General features: G+C 39.6%; 1 protein-coding gene across 5 annotated transcripts in view; it reads right to left on the minus strand.

Moving 5' to 3' along the window:
• The window catches only part of CSTF2 (cleavage stimulation factor subunit 2), a 114,923-nt gene that overhangs the window by 39,584 nt on the left and 53,709 nt on the right, over nt 1–21,630 (minus strand). For 2 of the 5 annotated variants that reach the window (XM_033945518.1, XM_033945523.1), the window contains 3 exons: nt 14,427–14,486; nt 13,712–13,850; nt 13,366–13,544 (listed from right to left, as the gene is read on the minus strand). In XM_033945518.1, coding sequence (XP_033801409.1) covers nt 13,366–13,544; nt 13,712–13,850; nt 14,427–14,486 — 378 coding nt within the window. The remainder of the gene's footprint in view (nt 1–13,365; nt 13,545–13,711; nt 13,851–14,426; nt 14,487–21,630) is intronic. The other 3 variants (XM_033945520.1, XM_033945522.1, XM_033945521.1) reach the window with 3 other exon arrangements.

Here is a 21,630-nt window from a genome sequence, read left to right on the forward strand (position 1 = left end):
CAGACGGAGACTATGTGGAAAAGGATTCGGAAAAAGCCCAACTATTAAATGAATACTTCTGCTCAGTCTTCACCCGAGAAGCGCCAGGGCTCGGCCCTCAGCTACAGACAAGGGTTGGCTCAGTTGACCCGTTTAGTAACTTTGAGTTTACGCCCAGCAGTGTCTACGGTGAGCTGTCAAGGCTCAAGGTTAGCAAGGCAATGGGGCCGGACAACCTGCACCCCAGGGTGCTTAGGGAGCTGAGTGATGTCTTGGCGGAGCCACTGTCTGCGCTCTTCAACCTCTCCCTTAGTACAGGCAGCGTCCCGTTGGACTGGAGGACGGCTAACGTCATTCCACTCCACAAGAAAGGCTCAAAGATGGAGACAGCAAACTACAGACCAGTGAGTCTAACATCGATAGTGAGCAAACTAATGGAAACTCTAATCAAACACCAATTAGATAAGATCCTGGATGAGGAGAATCTACGGGATCCCCGACAACATGGATTTACTAAGAGGAGATCCTGCCAATCCAACCTGATCAGCTTCTTTGACTGGGTAACGGGGAAGCTGGATATTGGGGAGTCCCTGGACATCGTGTACCTGGACTTTAGCAAAGCATTCGATAGCGTACCACACCGCAGGTTACTGAGCAAGATGAGTTCTATAGGATTAGGTGACACATTGACGAAATGGGTTGGGAGCTGGCTTGGAGGTAGGCTCCAAAGGGTGGTGGTGAACGGCACCCCCTCCGAAATGACGGAGGTGATTAGTGGAGTACCACAGGGCTCAGTCTTGGGCCCAATCCTATTCAACATCTTTATAAGAGACTTGGCAGAAGGGCTTCGAGGTAAAATAACATTATTCGCCGATGACGCCAAACTGAGTAATGTAGTGGGCAAATGCACAACAGACGAAGATTCAGTGCCCGACAACATGATGCACGACCTACTCCTACTGGAGCGATGGTCTAGGACATGGCAACTCAACTTCAATGCCAAAAAATGCAAAGTTATGCACCTGGGCAGCCAGAATCCATGCAAGTCTTATACCCTTAATGGCGAGATCCTAGCAAAAACAGTAGCAGAACGAGACTTGGGGGTAATCGTCAGTGAGGACATGAAGTCTGCCAATCAAGTGGAGCAGGCTTCGTCCAAGGCAAGACAAATCATGGGCTGCATACGAAGGGGTTTCGTCAGTCGTAAGGCGGAAGTCATTATGCCATTGTATAGATCCATGGTGAGGCCCCACCAGGAATACTGTGTGCAATTCTGGAGGCCGCATTATCGCAAGGATGTGCTGAGACTGGAGTCGGTGCAAAGAATGGCCACCCGGATGGTCTCGGGACTCAAGGATCTACCATACGAAAAACGGCTTGACAAATTACAGCTATACTCGCTCGAGGAGCGCAGAGAGAGGGGGGACATGATCGAGACGTTCAAGTATCTTACGGGCCGCATCGAGGCGGAGGAAGATATCTTCTTTTTCAAGGGTCCCACGACAACAAGAGGGCATCCGTTGAAAATCAGGGGCGGGAAACTACGAGGTGACACCAGGAAATTCTTTTTCACTGAAAGAGTGGTTGATCGCTGGAATAGTCTTCCACTACAGGTGATTGAGGCCAGCAGCGTGCCTGATTTTAAGGCCAAATGGGATCGGCACATGGGATCTATTCACAGGGCAAAGGTAGGGGAGGGACATTAAGGTGGGCAGACTAGATGGGCCGTGGGCCCTTATCTGCCGTCTATTTCTATGTTTCTATGTTTCTAATATGGCATTATACTAAAAACTATGGCCAAAAGTGGCCAACTGGAAACAAACATTATAAACTACAAAACCTAGGAAAATCCTGGAACATGGACACAGCCTGAAGATCGGAAGGGGTACCCCCCGGGGATCCCCCCAACCCTTAAACCCAACAAGGGGGAATACGCGTGAAATTCTTAGGGAGGCTGGTCAACGACAGAAATCCAACTTACCAGTTACTGAAGAGGCGACCTGCGGATCAGACAAAATAACAGATGGGCGGGCATTCAGCATCCAGAGAAGATTTACAAGAAGGAAGATTAGCAGAGGTAAGAAACCTAATCTTTCATTCTTGTACAATCTCTCTGGATGCTGAACGGATGGGACGTATAAAAGCCATCCTAAAACTCAATGGGGTGGGGCCCGATGAGCCCGCCGCAAGAACCGAAGCACCAAAGGCCGTATCACCCTTAGCCGTCACATCAAGCCTGTAAAACCTGGAAAAGGTTTGAAGGGAAGCCCATGTGGCCACCCGACAAATTTCTGCAGGCGAGACCGCATGAGATTCCGCCCACGAGGAAGCCATTCTTCTGGTAGAGTGAGCCTTCACCCTGCGCTCTACCCCTTTGCGGATGAACCAGGGGAAAGATGGCTCCCAAATCTGGAGACCCGATCCAATCTGCAGGCTGTCCAGAGGGCTTACTGCAGTTTCAGGCTTACAGAGCACCCTCCAGAAGCAGACAAACATTAAAATGTCTGTGATCTCCCGCTGAAGGATCACTCGTACCGAGTTGATCCGCAGCACATGGACAAACCCATGAAAAAATAAAAATAAAAAAGGACTAGGAAGATAAAACAAATCACGAGCAGAATTAACTGAGATGATACCATGCAGATAAGCTGCAGAACAAACTGAGCAAGACAGGAAGCTCCCGGGCAGGTAGCCCAAAGGAGAGGGATCATCTTTTAGTTGCCTGCAGCTGAAGCTTATAGAGATACAAGATCCCATCCGTTCAGCATCCAGAGAGATTGTACAAGAATTGGCAATTGTTTAGATACTATCAGGTTTTTCAAAAGATCCCAAAATTAGCATATAAGAGAGGGGGGAAATAGAACTGTTCATCTTATGCATTTGGTTTTGAAGGAAACAGTGCTTCATAGAATGGAAGGGGGTCATTTTAAATGTCAACATTGATCTTATTGTGAAGTCTGTTGGGAAGCACACCAAGTCCTGGTTCAAAGGACAAACTGGGTGTATTATTTACATCAAAGAACTGACTGCACCTCTTCTCAGGTGGTTTACTGCCTTAGATGTCCATGTAATCTGTATAATATTGGACATATTATATATGCATATCACTTTAAATATCTTAAATAAAAATTTTTTCTTGATTCTTTTTTTCTCCCAATATCTTACTACATAATAATAATATAAGTGAATGTGAAAGCTCAGACTCAACAACCACACTCTAGTGAAAGATCATGGAGCCAGTTGTAAATGAGACCATCACAGCTAATCACAGTCTTATTCCACCGCATACAGACTTCACTTTCAAATACTAATAGAATAGCCTGTACTTATCTGAAGCAGTGGAGTTGCTGGGATGTGTCCCACAACTGCTCCGGTCCAAAAACCAAAAGAAAACAGAAGATGCTGCTGTCTCAAACTTCCCTCGACTGCGGTTAAGTTACAACACGTAATGTTGGACATAACCAAAAAAAGTTTAAAAGTATGAGTGGGAGAGCATTTAAGTAATACCCGTTTGCAGGAGAGAAGCTCCCCTTGTGGATCACTGGTTGCAAACATAGCTTTACAAGTGATGATGCTGATACAAATTCAAAACCATGGGGGGAGGAGGAGGATAGAGAGAAACCGCTACCCAGCTGCTATAGCAAGAATAGCATTTAATTTTTCAGTGGAACACTATTGAATCCTTGGGAATGGATAAGAAAATTAAGTGGGTTAATTTGTAGTTAAAATAACCTTGGGACATATAAGTTAATGAACAGCAGATGTCAGAATGCACTGAGTTGAATATGACAGTGTGGGATAACCAATGAAATATGAGTATCTTGGAGATGGGAGAACCAATAAAAAGTGTGATTATTCGAGTGGCATTTTCTGGCAGTTACTGTGAAGCAGGGAGAAGTCTCACTAGTGAGCCATGGAAAAATTTTTAAATAGATGAATTTGAGAATAGTTGTGTGAATATTCACTTTATTTTTTTAGAGTTATCCCCTGATGAAGCTGGCACTGGTTAAACTAGGATCCCTGTTGGGAGTCTTTTATTTACTTGAAGATATCACACTGGATTCTGGAAATTAAAATTACCCATTACCCCTTGCGATCAACGTTGATGACTTAAAAAACTGAAATATGTGAAAAGTCACTGAAGGAGTTAATTGCGCTGATTGATTGCAGATTTGCTATAAATGATAAATACATTAACTTGCCAGTACTTCTCAGTTGGAAAGGAAAAAACATTTTTGGATTGATTGTGATTATATGCATGATCAATCAGTGCGATGGTCGAAAACGGGTGCCTTTCACACTTGTTGGGAAAATGGGTACAGACTGCTGAGGAGGTAGCCATTTTCTGAGCACTATAAAAAAAAGAACAAAAAAGTTAACAAAAATATGAATTTTATGTTGTAATGATTTTTGAGTATTATTGTCTCAGTACAGATCAGTGGTTCCCTATCAAACAAATGCTTAAAGAAACTATAACTAATATGTCTGAAATGAAAGAAGAAATTTTAAATATACATAGACAAATGGAAGTTAACAACAAAAGAACAACTGAACTAGAATCAAAAATGGAAACTATAGAATGTGAATCAAAAAGATGTAAAAACGACAGCCTGGAATTAAATAAATTAAAAGATCAACTGGAGGATTACGAGAATAGAGGAAGAAGAAAGAACATCAAACTCTTTGGAATACAAGAAAATTTAGAGGGAAAAAATACTATCCTTTTCCTTGAAAATTTAATTCCAAAAATTCTACAATTAGACTTGAAACAACCAATTGAAATTGAAAGGGCGCATAGAATCCCAACTAAAAATTTAGAAAATAAAAACAGACCAAGACCAATCATTTTCAAAATGTTGAGATACCAACAAGCACTAGAGATACTAAATGCTGCAAAAAAAGATAAAAACTTAAATTATAAAGGATCAAGATTATGGTTTTTACCAGACTTCGCCAAAAACACAGCAACTAAAAGGAAAAGACTACTAGACATGAGACCTCTACTCAAAGAAAAAGGATTTAAATATGGTCTATACTACCCGGCGAAAATGAGAGTGTCATCTGGAGACAAGTCCTTATATTTTGAGGATCCCGAAAAACTAAAAGAGTTCCTCTCTAAACCAGAACCTATGATATATTAACATAATATATTAAGATGGTTTTGAAGACTCTATGAAAAATTAGAGAATATAACATATTGAAATATTTGAAGAAATGGAGGAAAACAATACAAAGAAAAGATAATAATAATTATATGAAAGAAAGAACAGAATATAGGAAAATTATTAAATAATACACTGCATATATGTTTAAAATAATTATATGTTGAAATCATAATACTATGGAAATACAAATTAACATATTGTTAAATGAAAAATGATACATTAATAAAATGTTATGGAAAATGATTAAATAAATATAAAAGATCAATATAGATAGATAGAAGGGAAATTTGTTTAAACAATTGAATATTGATTGCCTGGAATGGGGAGAATGTTAGGATTACAGTTCCAATGTGTATCCTTAAGCAGCCAATGTATTGGGTGGGAAAGGGAGGGATAAGGAAAATACTTATTAGAATAATTAAGGGAGATACATTAGGGTTAAATATGTGTGTCATGAAGAAAATTTTTTGGAAATTAAATATGAAAGAGGAGAGGAAGAATAAGATAATGAAAAGTATTAAAATATATAATGTCTTTTAAAATATATTCTATTAATGTCAATGGCCTGAATCACGTAATTAAAAGAAAAAAAATATTAACATTTTTAAAAAAACAAAATGCAGATATTTACTGTCTGCAAGAGACCCATCTTAATATGAAGGAATCACAGAAATTATCAGGTGGATGGATAAAAGAATGTTTTTTTGCACCAGCAGTGGGTAAAAAAGCAGGGGTTGCAATCCTTATAAATAAAAAATGTATGGCCAATATAAAGGTAAAAAATTCAGATCCACATGGAAGATGGATACATATCGATATAGGTATGGGAAATGATACCCTGACGTTATTTAATATATATGCCCCTAATTCGAATCAATCAGAATTTTTCAAAAAGCTACAAAATATGTTATTACCACTGGCTGCCTCTAATTTAGTGGTGGCTGGAGATTTTAATGCTGTAATGGATCCATTATTGGATAAAAAACCAGGTAAAAGTATTAAATCTTTAGGCTTAGATAATTTGGTTCAATCATGTGATTTGAAAGATATATGGCGTATTCTTCATTTTAATGATCAGGAGTATTCATTTTGTTCACAGGTTCATAAATCATTTTCAAGAATAGATTATATTTTTGTTTCAACAAATAAAGTGCAACAAGTGATTAAAGCTTCCATTGATCCTATTATCATTTCGGATCATGCGGGAATATGGATAGAATTACAAATAGATCAATTAGAAAATAATAGACCTCTTTGGAGATTTGATAATGCATTGCTTGTGGATGACAAATTTTTGGAAAATTTTAAAACACAAATTAATGAATTTTTTCAAATAAATTTAGTGGAAGATACATCTATAGAGAATGTATGGGATGCATTTAAAGCAACTATGAGGGGTAATATCATATCATATTCAGCTTTTATTAGGAAACAAATTAAAAAACAATATATAGAATTAGAAAAAGAAATAAAAATATTAGAAGCTAAATTGATAAGTAAATGGGAATATGAAGTTTTGCAAGCTCTTTTGAAAGTAAAAGGTAAATATAATGAATTAACTTCAAAAATGATAAGAAAAGATTTGTTTTCCAAACAAACGGTGTATTATGGAAATTCTAATAAGGCGGGAAAATTATTAGCAAATTATCTTAAGGCAAAAAAAAGGAGAACTAATATTAATGGAATAAAAGATGATAATGGTATAATAACAAATCAAACAAATATAATATTAAAACAATTTTTAAATTTTTATAAGGATCTATATTCTTCCGAACCTTATTTGGAGAAACAAAAAGATGGAAAAAAATTTTTAGATTTAATAAATGGACCTAAGGTTCCTGATCATATAAAACGAAGTTTAGAAGAACCTATATCATTAAAAGAATTAGAAACAGCATTGAGATCTCTTAGAGTTGGATCCGCTCCAGGTGGTGATGGTTACACAGTAGAATTTTATAAAACATTTCAAAATATCCTCTCCCCACATTTATTAAAATTATATGAAACACAACTTATAAAAGGTAATATAAAAGGTACTATGGCTGAATCAATAATAATTGTTTTGCCTAAGCCAAATAAAGATCCTACTTTGGTTTCAAACTACAGGCCTATATCTTTGATAAACGTTGATAATAAACTTTTGGCGAAAATTTTAGCTTTGAGATTAGCCAAAGCTCTCCCACATATTATAGATATGCATCAAACGGGTTTCGTTGCTAAAAGACATTCCTCCAATAACTCTAGACTATTATTTCACATGCTAAACTTATCAAAAAAAATGGATGAACCGGCATTTACAGTATCATTAGATGCCGAGAAAGCATTTGATAGGGTAGAATGGAATTTTATGTATCAGGCTTTAGAATGGTTTGGTATAGGTTCTGGATTTATACAAATGGTAAAAACATTGTATAGCTTCCCGATTGCAAGATTAAATATTAATAATAAGATATCTGATGGTTTTCAATTGCAGAGGGGAGTTAGACAAGGTTGTCCTTTATCTCCTTTGTTATTTGATGTTGTATTAGAACCCTTATTGTTAGCAATACAGCAAACGAGGGAGATACAAGGAATTCCATATTCAGATATGGAATATAAAATATCGGCTTATGCTGATGATATTTTGCTTTATTTGAGAAATCCAGAGTCTACCTTATCTTCGTTATTGGAATTAATTGATAAGTTTGGCAAATTTTCAGGTTACAAAATTAATTGGAATAAATCTGAAATTATACCCTTGAATGTTTACTGTGTAAAAGGATTATTTGATATTTTTCCATTCATATGGAAAGAAGAAGGATTTAAATATCTAGGCATTCAAGTTAAAAAAACAATTGAAGATACTGTAAAAGAAAATGAAAAATATGTATTAAAAAAAGTAACGGAGTTATGTGAACAATGGAACCCATTACATATATCTTGGTGGGGCAGAGTTCAAACTATTAAAATGATGATGTTGCCTGTGGTTTGCTACCAAATGAGTATGATACCTATTTATTTTCAGGGGTCCTTTTATAAGAAGCTCAATAGAATTTTAACAAAATTTCTTTGGCTTGGTAAAACACCTAGAATAGCTTTAGTAACCTTACAAAAATCAATTAAGGAGGGAGGGGTAAATTTTCCAAATTTCTATAGGTACCATCAAGCCTATATTCTACGTCAGGGTATGTATTGGATCCTCCCAGAACTTATAGATAATGCACCAGATTGGTTATATTTGGAATGGCGCCTTATGTTTCCCCTAAATTTAGTTCATTTACCAAGTATTAATATACCTAAAAGATACAGAGAAAATAAAATAATAATGGATACTTGGAAAACATTGAGATTTATTGATAAATTAACACCCATCCCAATATATAAATCAACTAATCAATCCATATGGATAAACTCCAAGATCAAAGTAGGCGGAGCTCAAATCCTTTGGAAGAACTGGATTATTGCAGGAATTAGATCTCTAGATGATATTATTTCAGAAGGTAAACTGCTGGATTTTTCACAATTGCAACACAGATTTGGTCTTAATAAAACACAAAGTTTTAAATGGTTGCAATTGAAGCAGGCCATTCAGGTTGGGTTCCCTGAATGGAAATCATTAAACAATCAATATAGTTTAAAGTTTTTATGCTTTAAAGCAGACTTCCTAGGACATCAAGCCGCATTGTGGTATAAATTAATATCTGGATATTTGAATAAAAAACCAAAAAATGGTCTAAGAGACATTTGGAGCATTGAGATTGGACATCAAATTAATGCATCTCAATGGCCACTAATTTGGTCTTGGAGAATGGGATGTACAGTGTCAGCGTCTATGAGACAAACATGGTTCTTTTTATTACATAGAGCTTTTTGGACCCCTACTCGCTTACAAAAACTAGACAGTTCTAAATCTAATAGATGCTGGCACTGTAATCTACAACCAGGAACATTAGATCATTTATTATATCATTGTCCTTATATTAAAATATTTTGGAATTCAATTTGGCCACAAATTAATAAATTAATGGAAAATCATATTGCAATATCATATGATACAATTTTATTTGGAACAATGATGAGAAAAAAAAGTCAAATTTCACCAGAAAATAATAAACTTTTATTAATTATGACAGGGGTTGCCATTCAACATATAACTAACAATTGGAAAAATTACAACAACCTAAACTACACATTTTGGTGGAATACAATTTGCCATGTTTTTAAAATGGAAAGAACAATAGCAATACAAAAGGGGACATATAATAAATTTATAAAAATATGGGGGCCATTGACAAAATATTGTAATGATTAAATAATAGAATACTTTTTCTTCTTTTCTTCTTTTAGAGATTTTTTTTTTTTTTTTTTTTTTTTTTATGACACACATATAGGGGGGGTAAGGAAAACAATTTATATATAATATATTATAATATATGATACAAAATGTAACAAATGATTAAAAAATAATAGAAGGTGGGGGGAGGGAAAATGAATAAAATTTATCCAGAATATATTGTATTAGATATAAATATGTTATTGAATAATTATCAATTGTATTCTAATTTGTTGTATACTTTTATAAAATTTGAAAATATTATATTAAAGCAATAAAAGGGTGGGGGGAGGGTGAAGGGGAAAATCAAATTCAGACATACATTGTATTAGATATAAAAGTGATACCATGCATTTATCAAATGTATTTTATTATTATGTACACTTTTTGTAAAATTTGAAAATAAAAATATAATGGGAAAAAAAATAAAAAAAAAAAAAAAAAAAAAAAAAAAAAAGATCAGTGGTTCCCAAACCTGTCCTGGAGGTTCCGCAGCCAGTCAGGTTTTCAGGGTAACCACAATGAATATTCATGAGAGACATCTGCAAGCAAATCTCTCCCATGAATGCAAATCTCTCTCATGAATATTCATTGTGAATATCCTGAAAACCTGACTGGTTGGGGAGCCCCCAGGACAGATTTGGGAACCAGTGGTATAGATGAATGAAGTTGTAATTATTCTGGGAATCAGAAAATTGAATCTCCTTAATTAGCATAATGATAAATCTAATTCCTTTAGACCAGGAGCAAGGCTGAAATTCCAATCACATAGCTGTACAGGATAAGCCTCTACCAGCCTGCTGGAGATAGAGAATACTGGCTGGAATCATGTACACAGTAGCCTTTAAGGCAGAGATCTGCCATACTGTCTCCACCTGCTGGTAAATGGACATAACCCATTAGTCTGGGCTGATCCTTGGGACATAATTGAAATATGAATTAGAAGCAGACAGTAACATAGTCTGCTGCTATAAAAGTAAGAAAAATTAACCTGCTGCATTTTACTAAGTTCCAGGGTCAGTTTTCAGATACAATATTATTTGGAAGTATGCCACTCCCTTTAAGAAGAGAGCTCATGGAAAACATTAAAACAAGCCAACAGTTAGCAGGAGATGCACTCACACAAGATATGCCAGTAGGCACAGATGTCCTGAAGTGGCTGGGATTTCAGAGTGCCATAGGGACTAGTCCTTCCCACTCACACATTCTATGGTGGCTTACAAGAGGTTTAGTATAGTTTTCTCAACCTCTTGTTACCACCTTTTCATAGAGGCATAATAGAGGAACTATTGGAAGAATTCTCTTACTCTATCAATTACAAGCAAATTCCAGGTGTGGCTGATTTGGGGAAAGAGAAGTGAAGGAATATTAGATAAGATTTTGTCAAGCTAAATTCAGCATCTGAGGTTCAAACTAGAGAATGACATGGGGAAACAATTTGTCCCCGTCTCCATCCTGTCCCCGCGAGCTCAGTCCCTATCCCCACCAACCATCTGATCCCATACGCTCAAGCCCCAAATAATTGATTTTATATTGAACTTATTTTATTAAAGTATAAAAAGAAACAATATTCTATACAATTGTCATTTTATAAACACAACATAAGAACATAAGAATTGCCACTGCTGGGTCAGACCAGTGGTCCATCGTGCCCAGCAGTCCGCTCCCGCGGCAGCCCTTAGGTCAAAGACCAGTGCCCTAACTGAGTCTAGCCTTATCTGCGTACATTCTGGTTTAGCAGGAACTTGTCTAACTTTGTCTTGAATCCCTGGAGGGTCAACAAAATTCCTGTCTCTCTTCCCTTTCACAAATATCCCCTCCACTATCGAGAAAACCGAATAAGCCAAATTATTACAGAATGCTACAGAAAAAAAATCATGCTAACAGAATACTGCAGTCACACGATAGGAATAGTATTAGGGGAGTGCAACTAATGCAACTGCCCCTTGGTCAGAGAGAGCCCTATGCCAGTGGGATGCTAAAGTAGCACGGCTTGGGCTTTGTCGTCCCCAGTTATGTCTAACACCAGCTCTAGCAGGATACATATTTCAAATCTGATATACTCTAATCACAAAAGAGAAAATAAAATTATTTTTTTCTATCTTTTGTCGTCTTGTCATTTTATTCTTTAAATCATGTTGGTCTTAGGTGCTGGTTTTTGTTTTCTTTTGTCTTCTCTTTACTCACTTGCCGGGGTCTCCTGACCATTTGACATTTCTTCTTTCTCCATGTTCATCATCCATCTTCTATCTCTATGTATATCGTTCCCCATGTTCAGCATCTCCCTTCTCTGTCTCCTATACGTCCATTTCTAGTATTTACCCTGTGCCTATCTCCCTGCTTCCATTATCACATTATTCTATGATCCCCTACCCCTGTGTACAGTATCACTTCACCATATCCCTATGCCCCCCTGTCTAGCATCTTCCTTCTGTGTTCTTATTCTCCCCATGTCTAGCCATCTTCTCTCTGTGTCCATATACCCTCCTATGTCTAGCATTAACCGTCTGTGTCCATATACCACCCCCATGCAGCATTCCCCTTTTTGTCCCTGTTCCTATGCTCCCATCCATGCCCACCATCTCCCCTCTTTTTGTATATCTCCATGAGTCCAGCTTCTCCCCTCTCTTACTCCCTTATATCAATGTGTTTCTCACAATCTCTTTCCTCCCTCCCTCTGCTATATTCAATATTTCATTCACTCTTCCCTTTATCCCCTTGGTTCAACTTTTTTTCTTTCCCTTCCCCTTCCCCTACCACATGGGCCCAGCATCTCTTCCTCTTCTTACAAATCCCCAAACCAGATCCAGCAACTGTCTCCCTTCCCTTCAGCTCCAGCTGGTCCAGCAGTCCAAGCAATCCCCTTCACTCTTTGCGGGTGAAGCAGCCCCCCCCCTCCCTATCATATGTCCAATAGCCCCCCTTCCTACTGATCGTGGGTCAAAACCAGCAAAAAAAAACACAAAAAAAACAACCTGCAACTCCCCTGGGTCGGCCCCTTTGTGCCTCCTGGGACTGGCCTACCAGCCATGGAAGAAAAGGTAATATTGCACACTGGGCTGCTCCAGGACCTTCTTCTGGCCAAGTCCCTTCTTCAGTTTTTCCAGAAGTTACATCAGAAGGAGGGACTGGAGAAGCCCTGTGTGCAATGTTGTCCCTTCTTCCACGAAGCTGGTAGGCCCACCCTGGGAGGTACAAAGAGGCTGACCCAGGGGACTCGCAGGGATTTTCTTTTTGCTGGTTTTGACCCCGATCAAGAGTGAGTGAGGGAAACTGCATGTGAGGAGGGCTGTTGGACCAGTGATAGGGAGGGAGTGGAGCTGCTGGACCCGCGATCACGAGGGGGGGCTGTTGGCTGGGAGGGTTGGGAAGGGAAGCGACTCGCAGCAGATCCATTATAGGGACAAGACCATTTACTGCTCCGCAGGGCAGTGAAAAGCCTTGTCCCCGTATCCGCAGCAAAGGGTCAATTTTTTCCTCCTATTCTTGTGGGATAGCCATGGGAAATAGTCACCGTGTCATTCTCTAGTTCAAACTTCTTAAGTATCCTGATCCTACATATGCATGTCCTTCAATGTAGTCCTGGTAGTGGAATCTATCTATGTGATCAGACAGTAAGAGGTATATGGCCTGGCAGTAATAAAAGGGACAGAGATACTGAAGGGTTGGTTGAAATCAGAAGAAAAGAGGAAAGTTTGCCCTCTTCAAAAATAGATCATTTTCTTAAAACAAGGTCATATTGTCTTTATCAGATTAAAATGATGATTATGCCAATTTAGGTAAGACAAAGCTGAGCTAGGTACACCCCTTTTTAAAAGCTGCCCATGTTGAAATGATAATTTTTCATGACTTTAATCATCAGATTCCCCTACACAGTCCATCTAAACCTGCTGAAGTTCACCCTCTTACCTCTGTTATCCATCGGTGGTCCTCTCTGGTCCATCATGGGCCCCCTTGGCTCTCCCATCATTGGTCTGGGTTCTCCCATTGGCCCTCCTCTCATTTCATGTTGGGGCGGTCCACGGGTCTCATGAGCGGGGACATGGTGCATAGGAGGCCCCTGGTGAGGAGGTCCAAGGTAACCCCTACTGGGAGAAGACAAAACAATTTTAAAAAAGATTAAAATCTATATATCTGACTTATTGCTATAAATATTATTGCATACTGTCTCAGGCATGAATGGGAAGATTTTATTTAATGCTTATTAATTCACTTCTTTTTACTACTGTCATATAATATAGCCATGCAAGCTTACCTGGGCTCCCCTTCTCCTGTGACCGACAGCAGTGTCCCTCCTCGTGGGTCATTTGGACCATCTCCCAGGAGACCTCGGGGCAGCACACTAGAGGCTGGAGGACCACGCTGCATTGGAGCTCTGGGATCAACCATGGGAACTAAGAGGACACAAACATGAAGGTAAACTACTTTCAGCTTCACTGCTGAAGAACTTTTCCAAAGCACATTAAGTTAACCAAGCAGCTATTGCTTTAAATTCATGCACAAAAATGTGTTGAATCACACAGTCAGAATGCTCATACCCTTCCAACTATATCTCTCCCTGCCATTACTACCCTAAACAGGCATGGTGCCTGGCATCCCTTCCCAAACCCAGGCTGTTAGCTAACGCCCTTCAATGTACAATACAGGTACACGGACAGGTATACTCTCCCTGAATCCTGCAATGTGCCCCACTGCCCAATAACCCTCCTTGAATCAATGCTGTCAGATGCTTCCTTGCTGCATCATGAAGGCCTGTTACCCACTACCTGTGGAAACTTCAAAAAAATAAAAATATAGCTTTGCAGCACCAACAGGATGCATACCCATAAGCAGCACATCAGAAAATAAGAAAGAACAAACTAATCAAAGAGTGCTCAGAAAGTTTGAAGTGTCACAAGAATGGATGAATTAAAATGCTGGTTTCCATGCAGCACACACTAAGTATTAAAAGTTGAGTGTGCCAAGGATACCTGGAACACGCTCGATTGGTGCAGGGCCGGTGGGTCCCACAGGCGAATGCTGCAGGGTCCCTTGGTGAGCAGCAGAAAGAGAGTAGAGATAAGTAGTTAACACAGTCGGTCTCACTCACAGACACATCCATCTCTCCAGCCAAAAGCATACCTGAGGCAACAACACAGCAGTCAAACCAAGGAGGATGTCAGTCATGCTGCACCACAGCCTACCCAAGTTTGCAAAAATAATAAACAACTCAGCAAGAGATTTATAAATGAGGATCCAACCCACAGTTAAGTGCAGCACAGAATTTGAATGGCTAAGTTTAGCTGAAATCTCTTTACTGCTGATTTCAAAAATACAGCATTCAATTCAAAAGAAAGTTACCTTCATTTAACAGCAGCAGTCTATCATCATTCTCATGTTTTTTTATAGCTGCATTTTGATTAAAATCACAAGATTTAAAAAAGTTTAATTGCAATTAATCACACGAGTATTTTATTTATTTCCCACTAACACTCCTTGCAATTCTGAGAAAGTCACTTAACCCTCCATTGCCCCAGGTACAAAATAAGAATCTGCTGTATATAATATGTAAATTGTTTTGATTGTAGTCACAGAAAGGCGGTATATTAAATCTCATCTCTCTTCTCCCTCCCTCCCATTCCCCCAGATCACCATCTCAGTCATATATTCTACTGGTGGCCCTTCCAGTTCTGCTTAAAGGTCTACAGCTCACTCCCTTCTCTCTATAAACGGTTTGGCATCTGTTGTTCTCCCCCCCCCCCCCCCCACAACTTGCCTACCTTAAAAGGTGGTCTTCTGCTGGTTCCCAACAGTGGCAATGCTGCACATATGCTGCCTACAGCCTGTTCCAAAGTAGAGAGTTGTATAGGGACAGAAATTTTACCCATCCCCAATGGAATCTACCCAATATCCACTCGTACCCAGTAAGATCCATTCCATTCTCACAATTGATCTCCTCAATCCCCACCCATTTCAACAGAAATCAATGCTTTTAATTATTCACAGCCCTCTGTTTCCTCCCAACTCCAACAGCCTCTCATGATTTTTTGATGGCATTCACTATTCAATCAATGATCATTCCAAGCCTCAATCTAGCACTTCAGCTGCCTTTCTCTGTATGTTCCAAGTCTAACTCTGGTGTTCCAATTGCTTCCCTCAGCGCCTTCCAAACCTCATTCTGGAAACACCAGAGATCTTGACTACAGTTCTGTAAGATTCCCATAGTAACTTCTTCCATCCCCATGGGAATCCCACGGTAACCTCTTCCACCCCGCAGATATCCCATGGAACTTCTTCCATACCTGCAGGATTCCTGCAATGCCATTCCCGTGCAGCTCTCTACTCTAAAAGCTTTCCCTCTGTCCCCTCCTGCCTCCTCTGACATGACTTTCTATTTTTATATGGTCAAGATTGGTCAGAGGGAAAGCGTCAAACCAGGCTGCAGCAGCAAATGTGCAATGCTGCTGCTGCCATACAGCAACAGAAGCCCATCTTTAAGGAAGACTGGTGCAGAGGCTAGTGATGTTGAATTGTGGAGGGGGGGCAAAAGGAAGATGTTGGCACCAACAACAGGGGTTGGGAGTGGAAGAGAGCAGAAGAGATGTTTGGAGGAGGTGCTGCAATATGATTAATTTTCTTAATCACAATTAAATTTTTTAAGCGCAATTAATAATATAATCACAGAGTTAACTGCAATTAACTTGCAGCCCTAATGATTTTTGCTCTACCATTCTCCTCCATCCCTCCCTAATATCTCTGAGGGATATTCTTATACTCTCATTGTTCTTATATGATCCATGCCCCCCCCATGCCACTGATCTTATATGATCCATGCTCCCCCCCCAGTCCAGATACCCTATAATCACCTTTCCAGAATCCTTCATCTCAATTATTCCTCTCTTGACCCTCTTCTTATTCTCCCATACTGTTAATACTAAACTTCATGTCCTTGGGGCTTTAAATGAACACAGACTTTCTATACCACTAGAAATGCTTTCCTGCATTTGGGAGAGATTTTTACCTTCTGCTATAGACATAGGAGAGTGTAATTTATTTCTCCAACAGCAGAAGGAGGGTGGGTTTCCCTCTATCCAGTACTGAAGATGACATTTTATCCTCATTATGTCTACCTTTTGCATAAATAGCCATTCTCCTTTTCCTTTATCCAGCAGAAATTCTACTGGGTCAAATTACTTGTTTAGGAATATTTACTACATACAGAACTGTTGGAGATAATTCACCATCTGTGGCCAGTTCCACTGTTTATAAATATAGCCTTCCCTTGGTAGTATTTTAGACATACGGCCTCTTTTACAAAGCCGTGCTAATGGCCCCGAAGCCCTTACAGATTTAAAGGGCTTTGGGGCTGTTGCTGCGCAGCTTTGTAAAAGAGGTGTATAGTGTAGTCTATATGCATCCCATGTGGTGAGCCTTGACCTCAGTTAAATATGCTCTATGGATGATACGATATTGATATTCTTACAGCTTGGCATTATTACTTATGGTGTTCATGTCAGTAGTTATAATATATTGAGGTAATCCCCCGAGGTCATTCCCATTATTTAAAAAACATTAATCTTTACTAAGATAACCATTTGTTCAAAAGGATAACATTTTGATAGTTCAAATTACATAACACCACCTCCCATCTCCTAGTAATGGTACCCTAATATTAAACAATAGTAGTAGTAGTAGCAGTAGCAGCAGCATTTTCCCATTTTTCTTTATGAAGTCTTGAAACTAAGAAGAATCTCTTCTTTCACCTTCTCGTCCTTTGTCTTTCCCTCTTCCTTCCTCCTCTCTAAATATAAAATTAAATAAATATCTGAAGTTCTGATAAAAATCTAACCTGCACAGTACTGCACTGTGCAGGTTAGATTTTTATCAGAATTTTATCAGAACTATAGACATTATTTTAATTTTATATTTAATTTTGTATGTAATTCTATTGGTGCATTTGGTTCTTCAATGCACCATTTACCCTTTATGTGCTCTACGAAAATTTTCCATATGCTAAGAGTACTTTTTTACTTTTCAGTTCTTATTAATCATTTCTTGTGTACATGTACGGTCTGGTTTCTGTTAGTAGTGTCTTACCATAGTAGTAGTGACATTTCTATTTATTTAAGGTTTAGGCGGTATATTGTTTTCCTTTTTCTTATGATCTATTTGGTTCCACATTAACTATCGTATTTTCACTCATATACCGCGCACCGTGTAAAACGCGCACAAGGGTATACCGCGCGGGGAACACAAATTTATGTAATAAAATGTTAATATAGCGCGCATGCTAAAACTTCCTCCCGCCTACTCCGAACCGGCATCCTCCCCCCCGCTCGCGTCACCCCCCTCCCCCTCTGATCCGAGATAATCTGATCTGGCATTCCCCCTGCGAACCAGCATCCTCCCCCCCCCGCTCATGTTACACCCTCTCCCCCACGATCCTACATCCCCCCCAGCACTGCAAATACAATTCTTACCCGATTGGGCACCGGCACCGGCACCAGCACCAATGCACAGCATGTGCCAGTGCCAGTGCCCGAAGATCCTCCCTCGTTGGTTTGGGCTGGGATGGGCTGGGCCGGGCGGTGCGAGAGAGATCCTCCTTCTTCCACTGCCGGGCTGGACTAGGCTTTGAGCATTTGCGCATGCTCAAAGCCTTCTGGTCTCGCTCTCTCCGAGATAATCTCGGAGAGAGCGAGACCAAAAGGCTTTGAGCATGCGCAAATGCTCAAAGCCTTCTGGTCTCGCTCTCTCCGAGATCGAGATTATCTCAGAGAGAGCGAGACCAGAAGGCTTTGAGCATGCGCAAATGCTCAAAGCCTAGTCCAGCCCGGCAGAGGAAGAAGGAGGATCTCTCTCGCACCTCCCGGCCCAGCCCAGCCCAAACCAACGAGGGAGGATCTTCGGGCACTGGCACATGCTGTGCATTGGTGCTGGTGCCGGCCCAATCGGGTAAGAGTTGTATTTGCGGTGCTGGGGGGGATGTAGGATCGCGGGGGTGACGCGAGCGGGGTGGGAGGATGCCGGTTCGCAGGGGGAATGCCGGATCAGAATGTAAAAAAAAAATTGTAAAACGCGCTCACACGTATATGGTTATGCACGTATATGAACAAAAGGGAGAAAGAAAATCCAACGTAGTCTGCAGTAAACAACAGCAACCAGAAAACAACAAACAGACTGCAGACAATGTACAAGATGCAGGCGTTGTTTATTAGTAAATGCAGTAACATATACAACCTTATAGCCAACCAAGGGACCCGACACGGTCCATGTTTCGGATGACACGCCTTCCTCAGGGGTCCTAATGAATTTAAGCATAAATACTTAAGATAATGTGTGAACATAAAAAGGTGAAGCAAGCAAATGGTAATGTGACAAAGGTGATAATGTCATACAAGAACATATTAAAGAGAAAAAGTAAAAATGTACAAATAATATCGGGTGTCTCTGAGTGTGATTGAAATATATAATGATATAGTGCAAAAGGATGCAAAGATTTTTAATAACTAGAATATCACTGAATGAAAAACTAGAAATGAAGTGACACGTGTCAAATGAAAAGCAATTATATATCAACATAGGGATACGTGACAGACGGAAGAAACAAATCACTAATATAAGAAAAGAAAAGGGAACCAGAAGTGGTGGTGAAACGAGAAATGGAGCAGACCAACAATAAAAATAAACCAAATCTTAATAGTCGGAAGTGATACTGCATAATGAAAAAGGGGCAGTAAGTGTGTGAATAGGAAACCAGCATATAGGTAAGAAAAAACTGAAAAGACATACCATGGTGGTTAAGGTATAAAGCAAACTGTGTAAAAGATAACAAACTGATGAAAATAAAAATAATAAGGCATGGAGTCAATAAAAGCATTGGTCCTAAAACATTAAGAACAGAACTGAACAGGTTAAGAATATCTAATATGTACAGTGGCTGTCTCATACTGGAATTTGTATAACATAGGATACAAAAGACAATATAGTATAAATCTTCATAATATGCACTTCTTAAAAGGTTGTAATCAATGTTATGAATACAACTTAAAATAACAGATGATCCAAATATGCTGGAGAAAGTGCATTTTAACGCCTAACAGTTAATAAAACCCAAACTAAAATGTACTATATGAATGTTATTGACTCCATGCCTTATTATTTTTATTTTCATCAGTTTGTTATCTTTTACGCAGTTTGCTTTATACCTTAACCACCATAGTATGTTTTTTCAGTTTTTTGTTACCTATATGCTGGTTTCCTATTCACACACTCACTGCCCCTTTTTCATTATGCAGTATCACTTCCGACTATTAAGATTTGGTTTATTTTTATTGTTGGTCTGCTCCATTTCTCGTTTCACCACCACTTCTGGTTCCCTTTTCTTTTCTTATATTAGTGATTTGTTTCTTCCGTCTGTCACGTATCCCTATGTTGATATTAATTGCTTTTCATTTGACACTTGTCACTTCATTTCTAGTTTTTCATTCAGTGATATTCTAGTCATTAAAAATCTTTGCATCCTTTTGCACTATATCATTATATATTTCAATCACACTCAGAGACACCCGATATTATTTGTACATTTTTACTTTTTCTCTTTAATATGTTCTTGTATGACATTATCACCTTTGTCACATTACCATTTGCTTGCTTCACCTTTTTATGTTCACACATTATCTTAAGTATTTATGCTTAAATTCATTAGGACCCCTGAGGAAGGCGTGTCATCCGAAACACGGACCGTGTCGGGTCCCTTGGTTGGCTATAAGGTTGTATATGTTACTGCATTTACTAACAACGCCTGCATCTTGTACATTGTCTGCAGTCTGTTTGTTGTTTTCTGTATGCACGTATATGGTCACGCGTATGGTTATGCACGGTTTGTAAAATCGTGTATAACGCACGCGTTATATGCGTGAAAATACGGTAGTTGTATCTATTTTTACCTATCGGTCTTTTAAAGTTGGCCAAGTATTTTACCTATCGGCATTTTATCTTTACCAACTATTTTTTCCACAATTGCATATCTTTACTTTAAATTTGGTATGTATCTTGCATTTTGCCTTCTCGTCATACTTTAGCATCACAGTTTTTGATTCACGGGGTGTACACTCCAGGATTCTCAGCACACTGCGTCTGCCTATTTATGATCATTTAAAATCACGCCTACTTAGCATAGTTTTGCTTATAATTAGTGGATCTTCTTGTTTTCACTTTTTTCAATATTCACTCTCCCATATTTGTCTCACTTTTTCTCTTTTAGTGACACGCAGTCACTTTCACAGTCACCTTTATAACCACTGTCACTTTTGAGACCACTTCTTCACCATAACAATTCAACTTGGACCATCTATGTTGGCACTCATGACAACTACAAGATACCGTATTTCTCCCAAAATAAGACAGTGTCATATTAATTTTAGGCCCCAAAAACACACTAAGGGGCTCATAATAAAAAAAAAAAGTCTAAAAAGTGGCTTAAATGGCTACTTGGACGATCAAAAAGCCTGATTGTCCAAGTACCCATAATCAAAGCTGGTGTTAGACGTATCTAAAACCAGCTTAGGCCTTTCCCCTGCCTCTAAACGCACAGAGAGAAAAGAGGCATTTTTAGAGGAGGGGAAAGGGCGGGCGGTGGGCAGGAGGTGAGCCGACCTACAACTAGGCGTACAACACGTATAACCAAAACATTGACAGGTTGCCTAGTCGGCACTTATACATTTTGTTTTAGACCAAGTCAAAAAAGGTATAAGTGCCGAAAAGGGGCCGCTGAGCTGATCTTGGCTGCTGCGATCAGCTCAGCGGCCCCAGCAACCTGCCTACCCCCTACAGCAATGATCGCGGCAGGAGAGATGGCTCATCTCCCCTGCCGCGATCCACCCTTCCCCCCCAACGATCAGGGCAGGAGGGAGCCCAAGCCCTTCTGGCTCACGGCACCCCAAATACATTTGGGGCAAGAGAGAGCCCAAACCCTCTTGCCCCAGCAGCACCCTGATTACATTCGGGGCAGGAGGGAGCCCAAACCCTCCTGCCCCGCGATCCCCAACCCCCCGTGTCCGATGGGGCCAGGAGGGAGCCCAAGCCCTCCTGGCCCTGCGCTTTCCAACCTCCCTCCCCCCCCCTACGATCCAGCCAGGAGGGAGCCCAAGCCCTCCTTGCCACGTGATCCCCACCCCCTATAAGATCGGGCAG

The sequence above is a fragment of the Geotrypetes seraphini genome, chromosome 5 (genome assembly GCF_902459505.1).
Source record: "Geotrypetes seraphini chromosome 5, aGeoSer1.1, whole genome shotgun sequence".
Lineage (NCBI taxonomy): Eukaryota > Metazoa > Chordata > Amphibia > Gymnophiona > Dermophiidae > Geotrypetes > Geotrypetes seraphini.